The following is a 22,098-nucleotide window of genomic DNA, read 5'->3' as shown; positions in this document are numbered from 1 at the left end:
TAGTTCTCTGTGTAATTAAAAGACCTTGAATTTCTTGCTGCCTCAAATAAGCTTAGCTAAAATCAAGCCTTGTTTGGCTGTTAGAAGCAGACCATGGATCACTACTGCACAAAACAGAAATGGGGCAAAATGAGTTAGTAGGGCCTTACCTATTAGCCCAAGCTGGGAAGATTCACATCTTCCAGCTTTATAAAACAAGATTAAAGGGCCTGGGCTTAGCAGATCTCATGCCACTATGACTGGGGTCCGGTAAAGTTACTCACACTGCACAGCTGACAGCAAACTTAAGCTGTTTAAATAAAGCCTTTGCAAAAGACTCTGCCTCCAAAGTTATCCAGGACTATTTTCAATTGTAGGCCTTTAACTTAGCTTATTTGGTAATTTATTAAGTGCATAGATATCGGATTGCTAGGTTGGACCTAGAACACTTTGCTGCATCTTCACAGAAGACTACTCTTCATTCTCTTCCATCTTGACCTGCCTTCACAATCTTGTTATTGTTATACAGTAACATATAATATGATGTTAATATAATGTTATAAATATACATTCCATCCAAATTGTATCCTGGCTATTTGCAAGTCTAGGTACTGAAATCAATGTTTAGGTCAGGTGCGGTGGTTCATGCCTGTAATCCTGGCACTTTAGGAGGCTGAGGCTGGTGGATCACCTGAGGTTAGAAGTTTGAGACCAGCCTGGACAACATGGTGAAACCCCATCTCTACTAAAAATACAAAAGTTAGCTGGGCCTGGTGGCGCACACCTGTAATCCCAGCTACTCAGGGGGCTGGGGCAAGAAAACTGCTTGAACCTGGGAGGTGGAGGTTGCAGTGAGCTGAGATCACACCACTTCACTCCAGCCTGGGCAAAAGAACGAAACTCTGTCTCAAACAAAAAAAAAAAACAAAAAACAAAACAAGAGAAAGAAATCAATGTTTAAATGATCAACAGAAGGACTTGAGCTATAGCTTTTTCATCACAGACAACCATTTACCATCACAGAAAAAAAACCATCTAAATTATAGCATATTATATGCTATTTTTTTGTCTTTTCATCAACTATGACTGAACAGGAAGTAGTTATGGGTCAAGGTGTAGGAGGTAAACAAATGTCCAATTATTGATACTTACATAGAACCCACACTAAGAAAGACAGACTAAGAATATGGGCAGGAAGAAACAGTCTCTGACTCAGTAGCTGAGAACGTCCAGAGGGTTAAAATGATGATAATAGTTAAGCCTGATTGAGCTCATACTGTCAGGCACTGTGTTAGGTGCTTTACAGGCAAGGTTTCTTTTGATTCATAGAAAAACTCCATGAGTGGGGTGACCACAAATCCCAGCTTATGCCTGCTGCCTTGGCAAAATTATGAAGGAAACAAAAATATTTCACCCAAAAATATACTTCTTTGACATATTTCAGATGGCTTTCAGAAGGGCTGGAAATACAAGAATAGCTGAGAGAAGCTGTGTGGGACAGATTTGCATCTGTAGAGAAAATATGCATTGATGAGGTGGAGGCATTTCTCTGAGGCCCTACCTTGTCCAGACATAGGAAAGATTAATTGAGAGTCTCACACCTTAGAAGGTCAGAAAGAAACATATTCCATCTATTCTCTCTCAGAACTGCGACCTGTGAGGTTTCATCTACATGACAGGACCACCTGTGCTAGCTGGGCCTCCTCTTTCTCTCTCCCATAACCTGTCTCACCACCATAACCTGATTTACCACCATAACCTGTCTCGCCACACTCCAAGCCCTCATTCTTTCTGTAACCTCAAGGTGTAATAAAAGCATCAGCCATCTGGCCATTTTTTTTTTTTTTTGAGATCTTATATTCTGTAAGACTTTTGTGCACATTAACAAATCTGTATGCCTTTTCTATTAATCTGCTATTTGTCAGTGGATTTTTCAGCGAGGATTCAGAGGGCACAGAGGAAGTTTTCCCTTGGCCCTGTTACACCAAGTAATGGGCTCACTGCTTGACGTGCTACATCTTTCCACATTAGTACATACTGCTTTTTTCTCATAAAAACAAACAAACAAAAAAACCTACAAAGTATTTCTCCCCAAGTAAACTTGATCTGGTATCATTTTTAGATGAGCTGCACATAAGCTGTCTTACTACGAGAAATATTAAGACCAGCAGCCTTTATAGGTGAATGATATGGTTTAGCCTTGAACTGGGTGAGGTCCAGATAGCCACTGACCCTGTCAGCTAATTAGTGTCCGAATGACAACTCATCAACATTCTTCAACTTTAAATTGGGTGTAAGTATAAATTCCAGTTTGGTGTTTTGGTCACTTTGATGTACATTTCACATGAAGTTTATTACAGACACTATATCAAGAAGTAGATTAATATTCTGTGAGTACCTTAATAAGATTTTAGTGTGGCTGAGGTAGAGATCTGATTGATTATATTTGCCTTAAATTTGTTTCAGGCTAGAATTAATTCAGTTGCAAGGAACAGAACTTTAGGAAATCAACTACTCATTTCTTTATGTCCTAGAGCGGATTAAAAAGGATTTTCTGAGGAAGATTCTAGGCCTGCCTTTAGGAACTTCCACTGCCTGCCTCAGGACAAGGCGAAACACAGGCTTATATTTAGGTCTTATTAGGTTCCTTGGTTCTGATAAAAATACAAATGCACCATGAGTGCTGTTAAGACAGCTAGGTCTGTATTTAGCTGGCAACAGAATACATTTCTGGGCTGCTGCTTTTATGTGTGTGGGGGTGTGTGTGTGTGTCTGTATATATTTTTTCTTTTTGAGATGGAGTCTCACTCAGTTTGTGGCCCAGGCTGGAGTGCGGTGGCGCAATCTCGGCTCACTGCAATCTCTGCCTCCCAGTTCAAGTGATTCTCCTGCCTCAGCCTCCTGAGTAGCTGGGATTACAGGCATGCATCAACATGCCTGGCTAATTTTGGTATTTTGAGTAGAGACAGAGTTTCGCCATGTTGGCCAGGCTGGTCTTGGAACTCCTGACCTCACGTGATCCTCCCACCTTGGCCTCTGAACGTGCTGGGATTACAGGCGTGAGCCACCGTGCCTGGTCTGCTATCAATATTTATTAACAGATCAACATTCAAGAATAACCAGTTTAAGAATTAACAGCCTATTCACTTCTCCAGATATTCCAAAATATAACCTTAGACCACACTTAGCAGTAAGATGGTTATCTAAACCACAACATCCTGTTGCCCACTGTGCACCTTCAATTTTGGCAAAGCTGCTTTTGCTGAAACACATTTTCATGCAATGCCACCAACTTACATTGAAGGTACTATAATTCATTCAACAAACATTTATTTGAATGCCTACTGTGAGATGAATGAAACTTAACGTTATATCCTCTTTATGAAGGTCGTTTAGGATAAAAGTCTGTCTGATCTTAAGGTCAAGAACAGTTGCAATTCACCTGAACAACTGGGTTCTTTTGATTGAAGGAAGCTGAAAGAGTTTTACATTCTTTCTTTTTAAAGCTGGCTGCTACAAAGCTTATGGTGGTCCTTGTGAACCACTAGTAACAGGGGTGCTGGCATTATGGTATACATTTTTACATTTCTTTCTTGCCTCTATTTTGTCTCCACTCATACTTTTACTTTTACTTTGGCCCCATTTTAACTTTCCTTGAAGTAACTTGCAAAAGTTATTAGTACATGCTCTGAAATCGGGCGGTGCAGAGCACAAATAAACAACTGCAGGAAGCAAAATGGAGGGGAGAGCATATCAGTTTATTGAAAGTTATACTCGTTCATCCATTTGCATTCTGATACCTGAGGACACTGTGAATACTGGAGGAGAAAAGCAAATTGGAATTTTTAACCTTAACATTTTAAGAATATCATTTTCTCAGCTCCAGAAAGGAGTGAAAAAAAGAAAAAATAATAAAATTTTAATTTATAAAAAATTTTAAAAAGAAAGTGTTTTTTGACAATCCTACCATTGAAAGTGAGTACAATGAAGCGGGGACTCACTGGTTCAAGGTAAACACTACATGGTTAAACTTAGGTTAAGTTAAATACGTGTTCCTAGAAAACTTACAGTGGTTTTATAAATTGAACATTTAATAGTGAATTGATGAAATTCTTAACTATATAAAAAAACTTGTCTACATATGCTGCAATGGACAAAATGATTCCCTACGTCATCTAACAAGTTCAGGCTTCTGTGTATGATGTTTTCTTCAAGTAGGACGAGTTATGGAATGACAAAAAGGGTAGCTCAAAAGATAATAAACATATTACACACAATTAGAACATCATGACAATTGTGAACCATAGTGACACGTGTTCTGGTGAACCCTGGCCTAACTACAATTATATGCACTTAGAATGAAGGGCATCACAATCATATCAAGTATAGTTCTTACTAAAGAACGCAGTATCTTTGCAGGCTTACTAACCTGATGTTGTCTTCCTAGAGTAGGTCTGGGTATAAGTAAATCAACTGCCCTCATTACCTAAGAAAACATTGGTAGGTGCTTGCCTTTATAAAAAAGGAACTAGTTACTCTCGAGTTATAAAACAAATGACCAAAAACGAACTCAAGAAATCTAAATAGCCTTTTTTGAACGATGTTAAGACAGAAACTGTTACTAGAGATAAAGAGGAACATTTTATAAAAGTCAAGAAATAGATAACAATTATAAGCATACAGAAAATGAAAAGACAAACCCAGAGGCACTTATAAAAAAAACCCATTTTCACAATAAAGAACTCCCAAAATTCAACAAGAAAAAGAAAACCCAATTTAAAAATGGATAGAAGAGTTGAAAAGACAACAAAAGAAGAGACATAGGTGGCAAATGGGCACATGAAAAGATGCTGAACATCAGTAGGCATTAAGAAAATGCAAACCAAAATTATAATGAGATGCCACTTCATACCCACCAGAACAGTAGAATAGCTATAATCATAAAGATAGACAATAACAAGTGTTGGTGAAGAAGTGGAGAAATTGGAACCCTCGTACATTGCTAGTGGGAATGTACAACAGCATAGCTGCCTTGGAAAACAGAAGCATTTCTTAAAATGTTAAGACTAAGAGTTACCATTAGACCCAGCAATTCTGCTACTAGGTATCTGCTTGAGGGCAATAAATATGTTATGTCCACACAGAAACTTGTACACAAATGTTCACAGTAACATTATTCATAAAAGCCAAAAAAGGGAAACAACCCAAACGTCTATGAACCAATGAATGGAAAAACAAAAGAGTATTATTCAGCAATAAAAAGAAATGAAATACTGATAACATGCTACAACACGGATAAACTTCAAAAACATGCTAAGTGAAAGAAGCCAGTAACAAAAGGTCATATACTGTATGACACCACTTATACGAGAGGTCCAGAATAGGCAAATCTATAGAGATAAAAGGTAGATTCATGGTTGCCTAGGGCTGGTGGGTAGGGAAAGAGGAATGGGAATGACTGCTAACTGGTACAAATTTTCTTTTGGGATGATAATATGCTAAAATTGGATTACAGTGACGGCTGAACAATTTTGTAAATAAACTAAAACCCACTGAATTGTATACTTTAAGTGACCAAACTTTATGGTATTTATATCTCAATAAAGCTGTTAAAATATACTATATAAATTGAATGGACAAAAACCACAGGATCATCTCAATAGAAGCATAAAAACACATGATGAAATCCAATACCCATTCATGATAAAACTCTCCACAAACTAGAAATGAGAAGTTTCTTCAACCTGATAAAGGACATTTATGAAAAATGTACAACTAACTACATACTTAATGGGAAATGCTTTCCCTGAAGGATTAGGAACAGGGCAAGGATGGATGTGTGCCTTTGGCACTTCTATTCGACACTGTACAATAAGGGAGAAAAAGGGAAAAAGACAAAGTCTTTCAGAATTGAAAGCAGCAGCAAAACTGCCTTTATTTGCAGACCACATCATCCTATGTGCAGAAAATTCTAAGGAATCATAGACAAAAAACTACCAGCACTAATAAATGAGTTCAGCAAAGCTACAGTATTTGAGGTCAATACACAAAAATCAATTGTAGTTCTATATACTTAGCAATGAATAATCCAAAATGAAGAAAAAAATTCATCAAAAATAACACCAAAAGGTAAAAAAATACTTAGGAATAAATTTAACAAAATAGTGCAAGCCTTGCATACTGAAAATTACCAAACACTATTAATAGAAATTAAAGAATATCTAAATAAATAGAGATACATTCCACATCCATGGATTGGAAGTGAACATCATTAAGATGGCAATTTTCCTCAAACTGATCTATAGATTCACAATGCCTATCGAAATCCCTGCAGGCTTTTTTTTTTTTTTTTTGGTAGAAACTGACCAGCTGAACCTAAAATTTATATGGAAATGCAAAGGATCCAGAGTAGCCAGACAAACTTGTAAAAGAACAACACTTACTTTAAACGCGACAACAATCAAGACATTGGCACTGGCATAAGAAGAGACATACAGACCAGACCTAATAACTATCTTTACTTTTATGGTTGATTTTTTTTTAAGAGACAGGGTCTTGATATGTCACCCTGGCTTGAGTGCAGTGGCGCGATCATAGTTCACTGTAACCCCAAACACCTGGGGCTCAGGTGATCCTCCCACCTTAGCTCCAGAGTCGCTGGAATTACAGGTGCATGCCACCATGTCAGCAATGCATTTTTGACAATGGTGCCAAGGTAATTCAATGGGTAAGTATACTCTTTTCAACAAATGGTACCGGGACAAGTGGATAACCACATTTATAAAGATGAAATTAAATTTGTACCTCATGCCATACATAAAAATTAACTCAAAATGAATCATAATTTTAAATGTAAGAAGCAAAACTATAAAACTTCTTAAAGAAAATGTAGGAGAGCTGGGCGCAGTGGCTCATGCCTGTAATCCCAGTATTTTGGGAGGCTGAGGCGGGTGGATCACGAGGTCAGGAGACTGAGACCATCCTGGCTAACAGGGTGAAACCCCGTCTCTACTAAAAAATACAAAAAATTAGCTGGGCATGGTGACGGGTGCCTAGTTCCAGCTACTCAGGAGGCTGAGGCAGGAGAATGGCATGAACCCGGGAGGCGGAGCTTGCGGCGAGCTGAGATCACACCACTGCACTCCAGCCTGGGCGACAGAGTGAGACTCCATTTAAAAAAAAAAAAGAAAGAAAGAAAACGGAGAAAATCCTTGTACGCATGTACCAATTTACCAGTTTCATATTTTATGGATCATGCTTTTGGCACATCATCAATTGGTAAAGTGGCTTTAACAAAATAAAAATGTTTATATTCCAAGAGATACTATTAAGAAAATGAGAAGGCAAGCCAGAGACTGGGAAAAATTTATAGTTGCAAATCATATGACTGAGAGAGAATTTTTGACTAGACATTTCACCAAAGAAGATAAACAGATGGTTAATAAGCACAGGAAAAGATGCTCATCAACTTTTCAACATCCTAATATCAGGGAAATACAACCCAAACCCCTATGAGATACCACTTCACACCTTACTACTAGAATGGCTATAATAAAAAGACAATGTGTTTCAGAAAGCCCTTACCTGTCACCGAAGGGTACACTAAAAAGTGGTTTAAATGGTACATTTTATGTTATATATATTTTACCATAATAAAAAGCCCCTAACGATTACAAAGAAAACGGGAAGCTGGGCTCGGTGGCTCATGCCTGTAATCCCAGCACTTTTGGAGGCTGAGGCGGGCAGATCACGAGGTCAGGAGCTCGAGACCAGCCTGACCAACATGGAGAAACACCATCTCTACTAAAAATATAAAAATCAGCCAGGCATGGTGGCACATGCCTGTAATTCCAACTACTTGGGAGGCTGAGGCAGGGGATCGCTTGAACCTGGGAGGCGGAGGTTGCAGTGAGCAGAGATTGCGCCACTGCACTCTAGCCTGGGTAACAAGAGCGAAACTCTGACTCAGGAAAAAAAAAAAAAAAAAGAAAAAGAAAAAGGGAAAGGTGGTGAACTCAGCAGGAAAAAAACAAAAACCAAAAATATCTTCCCACAAAGAGAAGCCCAGCTTTAGATGGCTTCACTGGTGAATCCTATCAAACATTTAAAGACAAAATTACATAAATCTCTTCCATAAAACAGAAGAGGAAAAAACACCAACTTATTCAGTGAGTTCAATTTAAATGTGTAATTAAAGGCATCATGATTTACTTTTTGCAGAAATGCCTTATTAAAGTATAAAAGATAAAAGGTTCTGAGCTGGAGGTCCTGAAAACTGTTTCAATCTAGACTTTGTTACCAACTAGTTGTGTAATCTTTGTCAAGTTACATCAACATTTTCATTTTGGGCTTCAGTTTCTTAGTTTCTTTTTCTTTTTTTTTTGTTTGTTTTTTTGAACCAGGGTCTCACTCTGATACCCAGGCTGGAGTGCAGTGGTATGATCACTGCTCAATGCAACCTCTGCCTCCTGGGCTCAAACATTCCTCCCAGCCTCCCGGGTGGGGCCGCCATGCCCAGCTAATTTTTGCATATTTGGTAGACGGGGTCTCACCATGTTGCCCAGCCTGGTCTTGAACTCCTGGGCTCAGGGCACCTGCCTGCTTCAGCCTCCCAAAGTGCTGGGATTACAGGTGTGAGGGACTATGCCTGGCCAGTTTCCTCATTTGTAAACAGGGAGGTTCACCAGAGAAATCCTTTCCATCTATATAATTCTATGATACACTTATTACATAAAATTTGGTTTAAAACTTGCTCAATCCTAAAATGATATAGCCCTTCAGAAAAACAATACAGTAATATGTAGTAAGAGCCATTTTATACTCTCTGTCGAAGTATTTCCACTTCTGGATATTTATCCTGGTGATATAATTCAATAAAAGCAAATACTCCATAAAGCTATCATCACTGTAACAGCCCACTTGTCCAACAAGAGTGGAATAAGATGAGTAACACAAAGAAATATCAAATTACTAAAACAATATGAAGATAATTTGTAGAAAATATTTGTATGGTGCAGAGAATCAGAATATAAATGATTTCAACTATGAAAATGTATACAGTATATAAACATATGCCAAATGGAAGGTGGTGTGCACTACTGAAAGTAGTATTAGGGTTGTGAGTCTAAAGATGGCTCCTTCTGTGTTTAATTGCAAAGTCCTTTGAAATATTAATGCATTATATACTCAAAGGGAAAAACATCAAATCTTGTCCACAGGGTAGAGATGAAAAATATCAAGATTACACTGATAAGGTTCTAAGTTCCTCTGGTTTGATTAATACTTCTGAGAGTGGTTATGAATCTGGAGTTCTCAGTAGACATCTCAGTGATTAAAACTTTTGGCAGGGTGCGGTGGCTCACGCCTGTAATCCCAGCACTTTGGGAGGCCAAGGCGGGTGGATCACAAGGTGAGGAGATCGAGACCGTCCTGGCTAACACGGTGAAACCCCATCTCTACTAAAAATACAAAAAATTAGCTGGGCATGGTTGCGGGCACCTGTAGTCCCAGCTATTCGGGAGGCCAAGGCAGGAGAATGGCGTGGACCCGGGAGGTGGAGCTTGCAGTGAGCCGAGATCATGCCACTGCACTCCAGTCTGGGCGACAGAACGAGACTCCGTCTCAAAAAAAAAAAAAAAAAAAGACTTTTATCGGTGTATACTGAAATTACCCATAATATTTTACTTGTTCTACTCAGTACTGAGGTAAAGACTGCAAGTCTGTGATTTTACAAAATGGCCATTAAAATTCAGATATAACACTGCATAGTTCAAAATCTTTATGCCTGGGTACTTCACTTATCCCTATTACTTCAAGTTCTCAACTTATAATTCCTCAAGCAGCATTTTTTGGTAGGTTCATCAGCCACTAAACTATTTGAGTTATACAACCATTAAAGTTCCTCTCGACTGAGAATAGCGGAAAAAGGGAGTGTGTGTCTAGTGTCTATATTTCCCCTCCTATTCCTATGGCTGCCTGCTGAGATGAGAACCTCAGCAGGATCTAGTCTCAGCATCTCCAAGGTTATCAGAGAGAATACCTGGTAATGCTACAACGCACAAGCCTATTAATAGCAAGATGAACCATATGAAATTGTTTCTGTGGGCCAAAATATTAATAGTCAACCATCAGCAATTTTGTATAGCTCAACCTTGGATGTCAAGTCTTTGGATTAAGAAAAACATGACGTAAATTTCCATAAGGACATAATCTACTTACTTACAAGCATTTTAGGACAACATAAATTTTTTTTTTTTTTTTTTTTTGAGACATAGTCTGGCTCTGTTGCCCAGGCTGGAGTGCAGCAGTGTGATCATAGCTTATCGTATCCTCAATCTCCTGGGCTTAAGTGATCCTTTTTCTGCCTCAGCCTCCTGAGTAGCTGGGACCACAGGCACTACCACCATGCCTGGCTAATTTCTTTAAAAAATATTTTTTGTAGAGACGGGGTCTTACTATGTTGCCCAGGCTAGTCTTGAACTCCTGGGCTCAAGCAATCCTCCTGTCTCAGCCTCCCAAAGTGCTGGGATTACAGGCATACGGCACTGTGCCCAGACAAAGATTAAGAACTTTATTAGCATCCTGGGTACAGTTTTACTTTGGTTTCCTTGGTCTTTGTAAGCCTACTAAAGTTTTGTGACTATACTTTCATTTTTGGTTAGAAAAAAAAAAAACATGAAATGTTCTCTTTGTCATTTTGTTACATGGATATTTAGTAATTTTTTTTCCATATTTCAAATTGTCCTTCCATTTAAACTTTGTTCCCTTTGAGACTCTAGAATCATTATCAAAGACTCCTTAACCTTCTCAATAAAGAGTGCATTAGGTGATTAATTTCAGAACCAGCATTTTAAGCAACTAGTTTGTACATGTAAGCATTAACATGCTAAACTCATAAGCACAATGAAGAAGTGTTTAACAGCAGCCAATTAAAGAACAAATAGCAACTCTATTCTGGGTCAATTCCTGCCGAAGTCCTGTTTTTCTTCACACAGTAAGTTTTGGTACCAGCACTTTCAGAGCAATGCTTCCTTCTTCCACCTCCAACTTAAATCAACCCCATTTGAGAACATCTTACCTGAAACTACCATAGACTATAAGAAGAATGGAAATCAGAAATGTAGACACTTGACTGGAATCCACCAGGGAATAGGCCCTAGAGAAATAAGAGGAAAAAAATTTAAATCACATGCAGTGAGTCCTAATAGTTCTATAAACCCCACTGAGCTTTGTTTTTATCTTTAAGAAGGAAAAAAGGTATAAATTAGCATTAACAAAATAACACAATTAAAATGAGATTTGCTAGTTTAACATGAAGAATAAATTGGTACGTTTACAGCTATTATTAGTAAATATTTACAGCATGTAAAATGACATCAATGTAAAAATCCCATCTCTGTTTATGTTTACAACATCCACCCCCCAATTTAAAAAGTATCAAAATATCTACCAAATCTGTGCCCATGGCAAGAGTCTCAATAATCAGACTTTTATCCAATTACATTTGAATCACTAATAGTATTTTACTGGTTTTGCTTGGTGATGAGGTAAAACCTGCATCTCCTGAACTCCCCGTTTCCATTTTTCTAACTGCCTATTGATTTTCTCCATCTAGATGGCCTACAGGAGGTTCTTCAAAGTCAGCAAGTCCACCACAAATATTCTCTCCATCTTAGCTTATCCTCTCAAGGAATGGTATCACCATCCCCTCAGCTGCCAAAGCTAAAAATCTGCTGCATTCCTGACAGCCCTTTCTTTCTCTTACTTCCACATCCCCAACTACCCTACTTCTCCTAATCCCACTGCTAATTTGTTAGCTCCCTTCTATGGCTTGGCTATTGGAAATCTTGTTTTAAAGGCTATCTCCATGAGTTCACCCTCCACATTACCCATTTTTATTTGTCAGGGATTTTCCTAAAACAAATCTTAGCGGGTTTTTTTGTTGTTGTTGTTTAATTTCCATTCAGCATAGTATTTAATACTGCCTACATGCCAGGCACTCTGCTAGCCACTGGGATATACAGTAATAAATAAGAATGCCTTGGTCTCTGCCTAAATGTCTTTTCTAAAGAAATGAACAATTTCACCCTAAAGAAATAAAAAAATGAACATAACTGAATGAACATAATCACGAAGATATGTTACAAAAGAGAGAAAGAGAAGTATAGGGTACTATGATAATGTATATTAGGTGGATGCAGTATAAGAACAGGGGAGCTTTCCTTAGGGAGGAAGATGATTTAGAGAGACACAGGACACAATAAATAGGACCTGGTGATTGTTTATGGGAACCAGCAAAGGGAAGAATTGCGGTGATCCCTAGGTTTCTGCTTAGCTGGGTTTGTACCATTTAGGAAAAAAAAAAAAAAAGTAACATAGAAGGAACAGATTTTTTTTTTTTTTTTGAGACAGAGTCTTGCTCTGTTACCCAGGCTGGAGTGCAGTGTCATGATCTCGTTTCACTGCAACCTCTGCCTCCTGGGTTCAAGTGATTCTCTTGCCTCAGTCTCCCGAGTAGCTGGGATTACAGGCATGCACCACCATGCCTGGCTGATTTTTGTATTTTTAGTAGAGATGGGGTTTTACCATGTTGGTCAGGCTGGTCTCGAACTCCTGACCTCAAGCAATCCACTCACCTTGGCCTCCCAAAGTGCTGGGATTACAGGCATGAGCCACTGCACCTGGCCAGAGGAACAGATTTTAAGCTAAGATTTGAATGTACTGAGGAGACAACTGGATATTGAAACCGTTCTGAGCTGATGATGTATATATACTGAGAGCTCATCACCTTCCACATGGTAACTGAAGCCATAGGTGTGTGTGAATGCCTCACAGCAGTGAAAAGAGGACCTAGGATCAAGGCCTGGGAAATCTCCAAATTTAAAGATCAGGTAGAAGAAGGAACTGCAAAGAAAACCAAGATGAAACAGAGACAGAGAAGGAAAACCCAGAATAGCAGGTTATTTCAGAAAGGCAGCAGAATTAAATGTGGCCTGAATTTAATCCTTTGCTCTACCACTTACTAGTAGCTAAGCCAGTTACTTAGCCTCTCTAAGCTTCAGCTTTTCATCTGTAAAATGGGGATAACGACAACCTCAGAGAGTTGTTAAAGGATTAAATGAGGAATTCGTATAAAGAACATAACACATTAAATACTCAATTCACACTCACTGCATTATGAGGGAGACGCTGCCAACCATAAATGCTGCTGAGAGGTCAAGAAAGACAACTGGAGTGACCACTGCGTAAAGTGGTGAGGATGGAGTCAGACTGAAATTAGCTGAGAAGTTAAAGCTAAGGAAATGAAGACAGTATTTTGAAAAGTGCAGGGAAAAGAATGGCAGCTGGAGGGTAAATATAAGGATAAGGGAGGTCTTAAAACATTATTATTATTATTTTTTTAAGGTGAGAGATGCTCAACCTTTTTTGATGCTGACTGGAAATTAACCCCGTGAGGAAAGACTGATGCATACAGAGGAGGACATTACATTTCCTTTAATCGCTGTAAAAAATAAGACATATAATAAACTTTCATGATACACTGCTGTGGTCTATAATGGCAGGCTTTTGGATCCTTAGCTTTTTTTTTTTTTTTTTGAGACGGAGTTTCACTCTTGTTGCCCAGGCTGGAGTGCAATGGCACGATCTCGGCTCACTGCAACCTCCACCTCCTAGGTTCAAGCAATTTTCCTGCTTCAGCCTCCTGAGAAGCTGGGGTTACAGGCGCCCCCCACCACGCCCAGCTAATTTTTTTGTATGTTTAGTAGAGATGGGGTTTCATCATGTTGGCCAGGCTGGACTCAAACTCCTGACCTCAAGTGATCCACTCGCCTCAGCCTCTCAAAGTGCTGGGATTACAGGCTAAGGATCCACTGCACCCAGCGTAATCCTTAGTTATTACAGACACATCCTGAAGTATTTATGGGTATGTTAAAAAAGAAAAAAATGAACTGGGGAGTCCATTAGGCTGAGATGGCTCCAGTGTCTTGGGTTCCTAAGGAAGCCAACTGAAATCCAACTCAGAGTAACTCAACCCATCAGAAACTGCTAATCAAACCTAACCAGGGGCTTTACCAATCAGAGACTTTCTACTTTCACCAATCAAGTACTAGAGACTTTCTACTTTAACCAATCAAGTATTTTCTTTCTTTTGCTTCTGCAAATGCTTTATAAAAGTTTTGCCCTCAGGCCCCCTCCAAGGAGCTGTGATTCACTTGTGATCTGGTGCTGCCTGATTCATGAGGCACTGCTCAAAAAAACTCTCCAAAAGTTAAACATAAGTTTATCTTTTAACAGGTGAAATAGTATGATTTAAGATTTGCTTTAAAATACTCTAAGAAAATAAAACATGGGAGGGATACACCAATAAAAAGGCAAATTTTTTAAAATTATGAAGCTGGAATGATAGGTATATTGTATTCTTCTCTCTTCCCCCACATCAGGCTTTGAGATGGTAAGACAATTTGAATACAGTTAAAACTACTAGAGGCAGATGAATACAAGAATATATGTTTTGGATCATGAATTCTGTTTCATGGCACCTCACAGGGGTGCTACCTTTTCCTAAATTTCAGTCAGCCGGGGAGTGGAGAAAGGGAAGGTAGGAGACATGAGGGCCACTCGAGCCTCTCTCTTGGGTCCCATCCAGCAATGATGCAGTTGTGGCTGTCCAGGGTCCTCTTTTGAACCAGATTATGTAGACAAGGCTCACATACCAAGAGATATCTGAGCTATCGTGCATCATGTATTAGGAAAATGAACTTCATCAATTTCTCTTTATTCTAAAATTATGTTTCTTGCTGTGTGACATAATCTTTGCACACATCTTCCAAAATTCTGAAAACAAAAAGGAACATTTTCTTAAAATTAAAAAAAATTATGACTAGGTTATATATTCATACAAAAATCAAAAATATATTAAAAAGTACATACACAGAGGTCTTATTCCCATCTAGCCATCTCCCAACCCCCACCCTCTCAGTCATTTTTAGATAACAACTTTTAAATAACCACATTTTTTAGTTTCTTATCTAGCCTTTTGGAGTAAATATACAATATAAGAACATTATTTCTCACCACTTCTTATGAAATAGGTAAAATATTAAATATACTGCTCAGTATCTCCCTCTACCCCCTTTTTACAATATAGCCTAGAAATCTTTCTGTATCAGGATGTGGAGAACTTCCTTTTTAAAATTTTCCTGTAAACATCAGCATGGTAGTCCATTGTGCAGATGCCCCATGGTTTTTTTGTTTTTGTTTGTTTTTGTTTTTTGTTTGTTTGTTTGTGTTTTTTTTAGAACAAGTCCCTTACAGGTTGACACTGGGGTTGTTTCCAAAAACTCTGCTGTTAACAAGTAATTCTGTAATAATGGGCCTTGTAAATTACACCTGCATTGCACACACATGAAATGACATATTTGTATAACATTCCTCAAAGTCAGATTGCTGGCTCAAAGGGGAAATGCACTTGCAATTTGATAGATGTTGCCAAAGTGCCCTACAGAGAGGTTATACCATTTCACACTCTCATCAGTAATGAACTAAATGTTCCTACTTTCTAAAGTGAGTATTGTCTAACTTTTGAATTTTTACCCATCTGAGAGATGAAAACTGGCATCTCAGTATGGTTTTTATTTTCATTAAAATTGTAATTAAAATTTAAAAATTAAAGTGAGATTGAGCAGCTTTTTTTTTTTATGATTAAAGGTCAGTAGGTATTTTTAAAAGGCAATTTAAAGTTTTTTCCAGACTCCAGAGCTATAAAAAAACAAGAGCAGCTTTCTTCTGAGGAACTTTTCTTCTGATGGTGTCTTATTGGATGACTTTGTTTTTGTACCCTTTGTATTTTGAAGCATATTGTCACTACCCTCAAGGCAGATTAAATATCGACACTTCCCAAATTCACTGCCTTAAAGTCTGATACTATTGTTTAATTATTTTGCTACATCTCTCAAATCAATGGAGACTCTCTAGAAACTCTTAATCTCAGACTTCTGGAAGTCTGGATTTTTTTTTTTTTTCTTGAGACAGAGTCTCACTCTGTCGCCCAGTCTGGAGTGCAATGGTACAATCTCGGCTCACTGCAACCTCCACCTCCTGGGTTCAAGCAAAATTCTCCTGCCTCAGCCTCCCAAGTGGCTGGGATCACAGGAGTCCGCCACCACACCCAGCTAATTTTTGGTATTTTTATTAGAGACAGGGTTTTGTCATGTTGCCCAGGCTGGTCTCAAACTCCTGACCTCAGGTGATCCACCCACCTCAGCCTCCCAAAATGCCAGGATTACATGCATGAGCCACCACACCTGGCCTGGATTAAATTTTCAAAAACCAGCTCCTCCCTGACAGATCTTCTGCGCTGTGCTCCAGCCTCTGAGGAGCTGTAATTACTGACTTTCTTCATAGTCTGTTTTTCTAGATGAAGGTTTGACCATGTGCAAAATATAAGAGTGTGACTAAGGTTGCCAGATCTCACCTCCATATCCTGGCAGTGAGCATGTCCCCCACTGCAGAACTAAATGCCTGATTTCAAAAAAAGTGTTCAGATGTTTAATGGTTTCTTCTAACTTAAGTTTTGTTTTAGCTTTCAAATAAACCTATACAAGAAAATCTGATTAAAGTTCACCCCTAATATTGTACATGGTATTTTATAATTTATACTAAGATCTTAAAAAGTTCTAACAATTTTGCAAACTTTACCAACTATCACATAACTAGAAGTTATAGCTTATTTTATGATGTTATTTGAAATTTCATATACTATTTTCAATTCAAACTATCATTATAGAAGTTTTTGTTGTTGTTGTTTCTTTTTGGAGACAGGGTTTCACCTGTTGCTTAAGCTGGAGTGCAGTGGCACGGTCTTGGCTCAGTGAAACCTCCAACTCCTGGACTCAAGCAATCCTCCCACCTCAGTCTCCCAAGCCAGCCAGGACTGCAGGTGTGTGCCACCACAGCCAGCTAATTTTTGTATTTTTTGTAGAGACAGGGTTTTACCATGTTGCCCAGAGCTGGAGAACTGTGAATCTCTGTGATTATTGGTGTCTTTCAACATCAAGAGCCAGATGCACTTCTGATCTTAGGTGGCCTGATTCCAGAGTCTCCCAAATTGACTTCAATATCTGCCCAAAACTGGATGACAAACTGAAGTTTCTATCTGTAATTATACAGTAATTAACTATGTAATCCTCCCTGGGCAATCTTTATATCTTTCTATTATCTATAAAATCCTCTTTGGGCCCAGATAAACTTGAAGGCCGAATTAATTTTAATTTCTCAAGGGTCTAGGTTTTGGCTGGGCATGGTGGCTCATGCCTGTAATTCTGACACTCCAGGAGTCCGAGGCGGGAGGACTGCTTGAGCCCAGGAGTTCAAGACCAGCCTGGGCAACAAATGAGATGTGACTCTTTGAAAAAATTAAAAAAAAAAAAATCAGCCAGGCATGGTGGAACACGCCTGTACTTCCAGCTACTTGGGAGGCTGAGGTAGGAGGATCCTTTGAGCCCACAAGTTTCAGGTTGCAATGAGCTATGATTTTGTCACTGCACTTCAGCCTGGGTGACAGAGCGAGACCCTGTCGTAAAAAAATTTAGAAAGTCTGTATTTTTATATTGTTTTGCTTTCAAAAACAGAAATATTACCAGAAATACTCTTTCCATCTTTCATGTTGCCCATCACTGACATAGCCTGGCACTGCCAAAGATGACCCTGTTTCCAGGAGGCTAAAATTTGTATTTCCCTCTTTTAATCACCCAATATTTACAGATTTAAAAATGGCTTAATATAAAATCTTACATTATACCAGTAGACATATATGAAGGTAAGCCATCATCTTACCTTGGGTAGCAACTCTGGTTCGTTTATTCAACCCACGGGAAATTCTTCTCTAGGGTCTTTTTAAAAAAATGTGGCCAGCCTTAAGGCTAACCTACAAACTCTTCATTTTCCCTCTGCTAGACTGCTTTATCCCATATTTGTTTATGCCCTTGGTCTCCTGAAGTAGGCTCACTTTTCACCTACTCTACAAGCTCATAAAAATGAGCACAGAGCGGTTTCAAAAATGTCTAAAGGTTTTCACTGCTGGTAATGACAGGGAGGAAGAGGGCCCCTCCTGTATCATCCTCTATTCTACTCTTTGCCCACCCAAAGAAAGAAAGCCTTCATCAGCATTTCAGAAATAGACATAGATTTTACTACAGGAGCTGGGGTTTGGAGATCTGGGGTAAGACTATGATAAATGGAGTAGACAAGGAAGAAAAGGTTATTTCAAGGAAAAAGGGTGGGTAAGTCTGGCCAATAATAGGAAATCAAAGCCCAACAATCTTATTTCACAGTCTCTCCCTATCCTACATTTCAGACTCTACCAGAGCATCAACAGAAATGTGTTGCTCTTCAGGCCCTCCTACTGAGGTGTCTGTTCCCAGAGGCTCTGGGCAGACATGAAAGACAGGAACTACTCTATTCTGAGATAAAGGAATTCTTACTGAAACACAGAAAGAAACTAAATACATGCATCTGAGATATGCCAAAATCGGGTTAGCCAAATGTATTGAAAACAGTCTTGAAGACTTTGTCAACTGATGTATCAGTATAGGCCAGCTGTTCAGATGAAATATTTTATATATTCATTATGAAGACCACTAATTCTTTAACTACATTCCTCCAAGCCTTTACCTTAATAGACAAAGAGTTACCAGAAATGTCTCTCATATACAAGACTAAACTCTAAACCGTAAGAGTTTTAGAACCATGCTGGATTATAGTAACTGCTCTACAGTCAAACATCTATTTCTAGCTACTTTACCAGCAGTGCTTATAACACATATCCTGCTAAAAATCATGCCAAACTGAGACACAGAGAGTACTGTTCTATAACGTGTTCTATGTGTCAGCCTTCCAGCTATACAATGAAAGCATTCTTGTCCACCCCAAAACCAAGCAACTACTATTCTAACACTGCACAGACATTGCCTTAGACCAGCACTTCTCAAACTCTGTGGTTGCAGAACAATTTACACTCTTAAAATTGAGGACTCCCAAACAGCTTTAGTACATGTGGGTTAGTGATATTTACCGTATTAAATTAAAACTGAGAAAAAGTTAAAATATTAATTTATTTATACATAATAAAACCATTACATGTTAACATAAATAACATTTTTTAAAGGGCAAATATCTATTTTCCAAAACAAAACAGAACAAAAAAATTAAGCAAGACAAGGGACATTCTTTACATGTTTGCAAACCTCTTTAATGTCTAGTTTAAATGGAAGATAGCTGGATTCTCATATCGGCTTCTGCATTCCATCTACTGCCATATGTTGTTTGAACTGAACTCTATGGGGAAAAAAATCCAGCTTTACACAGATGGATAGTTGGAAGAGAAGGAGTACTTAATAGCCTTTTCAGATAACTATCAATATTCTTCTTTGATACTACACTAAAATTCAACAAGTGGTAATTTCTTAAAGGTTTATTGCAATGTGGAATTTGAAACTATCTCAATGTATTTTTTTGGATTTTACTATATTACATTAAAATCCACTGGACTATCCTGAACTTTGTGTGAACCTTTTACCCATGGATGATTTTGTAACATCATGCATTGATAATTTGGAAGATACTGATTTGCTAAGTTATGCCACTCTTCCAGATGTTGTCTCTTTTCATTATACAGTATCTGAAAAATCATATTTGTTAGTATCATTCTTGGGGCTCGTGGTAGCAAATATAAATTTTCAAAAATTCTATTTTCACTTGAAAGCTCAAATTTTATCATCGATAAAAATACTTTTTTTCCCTTTAAGTGACAGGCTCACTTGATTAGTTTTTAAGAAACTATCTGCCAAATATGCCCAACAGTCATTCTTTCAAGTAAAAATGGTATTCCCATTTTAAACAAATCTAGTTCAGTTAGCATCTCAAATGACTGCACAAGTGGTTTCCTCAAGATAACCAATGGTACTCTGGTATACAGCAGAAGTGCTTTGTGGAAACTTTCCATTTTATCATTAAAAATTTCCATTTTATCACTTAGTGTACTCAAGGGTTGAAACTTAACAAAAGAAACTTTTACTGCTTCGTCAAGAACATTCTAAGTATAAATGGCATTGCAGAAGATAACCTGTGTGCCTGGTGATGGAGAATACAACGATTACCAGTACCGTCTGGTGCCACTGCCTTGATTCAGGTGAGGACGCACCAGAGGTTTTACCCACCATTGCTTTGCCACCATGAGAAAAAAGGTGCAAAACTGAAAAAGACAAGTAATGTTAGTAGTAGTATGAAAACCGTTTGACCCTATGGACCCCATGACAGGGTCTCAGGAATCTCCCATGGTCCATGAGCCACATTTTGGGAATTGCTGCCTTCTACCTTTACCCATAAGCTCTGGCTATGCAAAACTGCCAACATCTTTCACATGCAATTCTTACAGATCACAAAACACCAGAAGTTGTTAGAATTTTTTTGCTATCCAAAATTTCAAATTTAAAAATTATATGCAAAAAATAACTTGTATTCCATGCTTAAATAAATGTTCATTTTTCCCTTTATGGAAATATGTTGAAATAGGACTTAATTTGTATCTTTATCTAAATTTTTTTTTTTTTTTGAGACAGAGTCTCACTCTGTCGCCCAGGCTGGAGTGCAGTGGCATGACCTTGGCTCACTGCAAGCTCCGCCTCCCAGGTTCACGCCATTCTCCTGCCTCAGCCTCCTGAGTAGCTGGGACTACAGGCGCCCGCCACCACGCCTGGCTAATATTTTCTATTTTTTAGTAGAGACAGGGTTTCACCGTGTTAGCCAGGATGGTCTCGATCTCCTGACCTCGTGATCTGCCCGCCTCAGCCTCCCAAAGTGCTGGGATTACAGGCGTGAGCCACCGCATCCGGCCTATCTAAAAATATTAGTCTAACATTATAATGTTGGAGATCATTCTTTTCCACATTTCCCCATATTTTAAAGGAAAAAGCCAAATATGTATTGCAAGCTTAGTAACAGAATAGGTATGTTATGAAATAAAAATTTAATACATTAAATTTAACCATTTACGTGCAAGGTACAAGGAGTAAATAAAATAGTTACTTAAGGCTGGGCGCAGTGGCTCACGCCTGTAATCCCAACACTTTGGGAGGCTGAGGCAGGAGGATTGCTTGAGCCTAGTAGTTCAAGACCAACCTGAAAAACATAGGGAGACCCCATCTCCACAAAAATATCAAAATATTATCCCTGCATTATCACAAAATATTTCATGGAAAGACATATGAAATATACCATATGTTAATATTTTATATTTTACCAAGACTAGTACAGTGAAAAAATGATTACTTTCATCAGAGATACAAAATCTGCTGACTGAGCAAATTCATATGAAAGAAAGGTATTAGTCTTCAAGGCAGTAAAGATGATCTGGAGTAATTTTGTTTTCAAATACATCTTATTGCCTAGGATAGATAAGAAAGGATTTATTGCCGGGGGTGGGGGGAGGGATTGAAACAGAAAGAAGACCCCACATTAAATGCTTCGATGGCAATATGCTTCAACTTTTTCCTATGAATTATCCCCTAAGACAGGTCCTCACATCATAGTTTCAAAAGCATGCGCATTTTATCGTGATTTGAGCATACAACCAGCAACACACTGTGGTTCCTGTGTTCAACACTGCAGCCGGAAACAGCCCTGTACTGGCTGTAACAAACCTAAGGCAAGGGAAAAAAATTAGGCAACTGGTTTCCTCAGACAAAGCCAATAGGTACAAGCTGCATAAAGCAGTTTTGCATTTTTATTTGGTCAAGGGACTCATTTACAGAAAAAAAAAATTATAATGCAACTTTTGAAGGTATCTTTGTATCATGATCCAAGACTGCTTTAGAACTTGTACAAAATAAATCTCCTTAAAAACTTGCAAAAATCTACGTTAACATGCTGGTCGAAATTACTATTTCATAAGAAAAATGCTACTGGATATCTAAATACCCTCTCAGGATATGTGCTCATAAAACTTAATAAAGCCTAGGTATTTGCCCCAAATAATTGAAAGCAGGGACTCAAACATACTTGTACACCAATTTTCACAATGGCTTGGCTGTTAATAATGGGTTGGGTTGGGTGGAAGTAACC

The 22,098-nt window shown here is 38.4% G+C and overlaps 1 protein-coding gene across 1 annotated transcript in view; it reads right to left on the bottom strand.

Annotated features, from left to right (window-relative positions):
• Positions 1-22,098, bottom strand: part of SPPL3 (signal peptide peptidase like 3) — a 142,836-nt gene that overhangs the window by 36,803 nt on the left and 83,935 nt on the right. The window contains exon 2 of the mRNA XM_032168505.1: positions 11,057-11,134. Within this exon, the coding sequence (XP_032024396.1) occupies positions 11,057-11,134 (78 nt within the window). The remainder of the gene's footprint in view (positions 1-11,056; positions 11,135-22,098) is intronic.

Source organism: Hylobates moloch, unplaced genomic scaffold, assembly GCF_009828535.3.
Source record: "Hylobates moloch isolate HMO894 unplaced genomic scaffold, HMol_V3 SCAFFOLD_12, whole genome shotgun sequence".
NCBI lineage: Eukaryota > Metazoa > Chordata > Mammalia > Primates > Hylobatidae > Hylobates > Hylobates moloch.
This window is presented reverse-complemented; position numbering and strand designations above follow the sequence as displayed.